Source organism: Oratosquilla oratoria, chromosome 3, assembly GCF_046742065.1.
Source record: "Oratosquilla oratoria isolate Oo_2021 chromosome 3, ASM4674206v1, whole genome shotgun sequence".
In the NCBI taxonomy this organism is placed as follows: domain Eukaryota; kingdom Metazoa; phylum Arthropoda; class Malacostraca; order Stomatopoda; family Squillidae; genus Oratosquilla; species Oratosquilla oratoria.
The window spans coordinates 52,948,623-52,951,122 of record NC_134779.1 but is presented as its reverse complement, the minus strand read 5'-3'; the positions used below and the strand labels follow the sequence as shown (position 1 = coordinate 52,951,122).

The following is a 2,500-nucleotide window of genomic DNA, read 5'->3' as shown; positions in this document are numbered from 1 at the left end:
CAGGTCCCGATTCAGTGCCCTAAAGTCAGCAGTTCCCAGCAAAAGACGCAACTACACCCAAACCCTCCAACCGTCCCCTCCGAGACGACAATCGGACTTCTAGGAACATCTGCCAATCCCCACAGGTGTGACCTGTTGTTGTAGCCATCTTAGAATAGGCGCTGAAATCAAAAGCCATTCGATTCCAACCCACATCTTCAATCAAGCCCCCGGAATTGAGGCAAGACTTCACTCACCCCCGCGCACCTCCCAGCAAAGCGACGCATCTATACACCACCCCTCTACCGTCCCCCCCTTCCCCCAGGCGACAATCTGACAAGCAACACAAATTGCAAGCTCAGCAAACAATTCACTCGGTTAGTAATACTACTGCCCTCTCTACTTCTAGAACAGAGCCAGGCGACTCCAACCAGCCGTGAGGGACCCAGCGCACAGACTTGAAGGTCGACCCGGTACCACACGACTTCACTCAAGACGCATAGGACCCTCAGGCCGATGAGACTCAAAGCAGGATCGAGGCATCTTCACACACTCCGTCCACAACTAACCTCATCAGTCATATTGAGGAGCAAATAACGTACATCCACTGATACATTTTAATCTTTCTATTTCATCTCATACGAAGCCGGACGAGAGCTTGCCTTCCGCCCCCTTCCAACCCCTTGATATCCAACGAGGACCAGGACATCGCATCAGTTTAGCGAGTCCAGGAGGCGATAGGCCTCGCTACTCGCGTTGGTTGAGCTCAACCCCGCTTAACCACCTTAACACTGCAACCACTCCCTCCACCACTACCCACTGTTGGATACGGGACTCGCGCAACCTACAACCTCCCCTCCCTCAACCAACCCATCCGCCGGCAACCTTCACTCGAGACACCAGTGGACCGAAGAAAAACCAATTCAGCAAAATCTGACCCCAACTCCAACCACCTCCTTACAAGTTCCGTTAGTCAGCATCTGGCAGTGATCCAAGGACTATACATATCATCAACATATATCGTAACGTATGTAAATTACCCTGATTCTCAAAGTGTATATACACTCAATCTAATAGAAAGTTACAAATAAACCAATAAGTACATACATATTAAACAGATTCCATATACTAAGACGTAGAATAATTCACAGACAATTCTTCAAGTCAAAAGCATTCAACAGAGTCGATAAGACATTAAGTAATTATTATAGAACCAAATCTTTAAATCCACAAAGATCTACCAAAATATATGTACATGTCAGCCGACAGCTAATAAAAAATACTACTACAAAAATAGAGATTATTCTATACATAGTACCAAACACCATGTAAACATATAAAATCTCACATATATAGATATCAATAATTACATACCGAACATCCTCCTTGTGCGTTTTTTTTTTTGGCACTATATACTTTCGAGATATTTTTAGAAGCTCTGCCAAGGGATTCGAACCCTGACCTGTGCGTATATAATCACGAAGTCAAGACGCTAGCGACTGAGCTACGTGCGATGGTTCAAAAGGACTGTACAAGTCCCCGACCACGCTTCACGTAACATCAGAAGACCTAGTCTCATTTTCATCCAATCCCCGTATTAGGCGAGCCCTCCGACAAGTTGTGTCGAAGGGCTCGCCTAACACATGACTCAAGGAATGCTAACGTTTCACAACATGACGCCATCGCGCCATCACCCAACAAGGAAGTACCTAATGTTACTGGACAGAACCATTTACCCATTTCTTATACCTACCCCAACTACATTATCGTAGCTTCAATATATACGCCATAACTAACCACAACCACAAATAATAATACTAAACCCATTACTATACAACTATCACCCGTATAATGTATATTTGACCACAAACACGTTCCCTAGGATGCGGTTACACTAAACGTGCTAAGCATTTTTCCATTTCATAAATGGCGACTGCGCTCGCCATAGATAGGCAGTAGGTCAGGAACCTAGGAGAGGCAGCCTAAGAGAGACAGTCTAGGTCAGGAACCTAGAAGAGGAGACTAGGGAGACTCTCACCTTTAATCTAGGTAGGGGAGACATTCCCTGAAGTTGTAAAACATACCAAGTACCTGCCAATAGATAGAAAGTCTAACCAAGACTTTACATCGCCCGCCAAAACACCCCTATACGTAGGAAAACCTTTTTGTTACGGAGGTTCCTTGCAAAGACGGTAAGGAGTTCTTGAAATTGGATGAGAGAGTGAGAAAACGACCAGACCTCCCACAGGAAAGTCTTGGTTGGATCTGCTTACCTGCCGAGTGTGGCAGACGTAGCGGGCTATGTGGCCGTGCATGGAGTAGGCCAGGTGGGCTTGCGATGGCGTGCTGTTGCAGATCTCTCCGTCCTTGTACCGCAGGTCGAAGGTCGTCGTCAGGCTCACCGCCTTCGCTTCCTGCAGAAGTAGCAGACGGAGGGGGAACCTCAAGTGTCAGGATTATTATTATTATCATTATTATTATATATAATATAATTTTTTTCGTGTGTTTAGTTGGTGTTTTG

The 2,500-nt window shown here is 45.8% G+C and overlaps 1 protein-coding gene across 3 annotated transcripts in view; it reads right to left on the bottom strand.

Annotated features, from left to right (window-relative positions):
• Window positions 1–2,500, bottom strand: part of LOC143022595 (cGMP-specific 3',5'-cyclic phosphodiesterase-like) — a 347,172-nt gene that overhangs the window by 36,049 nt on the left and 308,623 nt on the right. For all 3 annotated transcript variants that reach the window (XR_012966102.1, XM_076180898.1, XM_076180894.1), the window contains exon 16: window positions 2,253–2,393. Coding sequence is in view for 2 of the 3 variants with exons in the window: in XM_076180898.1 (XP_076037013.1) it covers window positions 2,253–2,393 (141 nt within the window). In the remaining variant the exon portion in view is untranslated. The remainder of the gene's footprint in view (window positions 1–2,252; window positions 2,394–2,500) is intronic.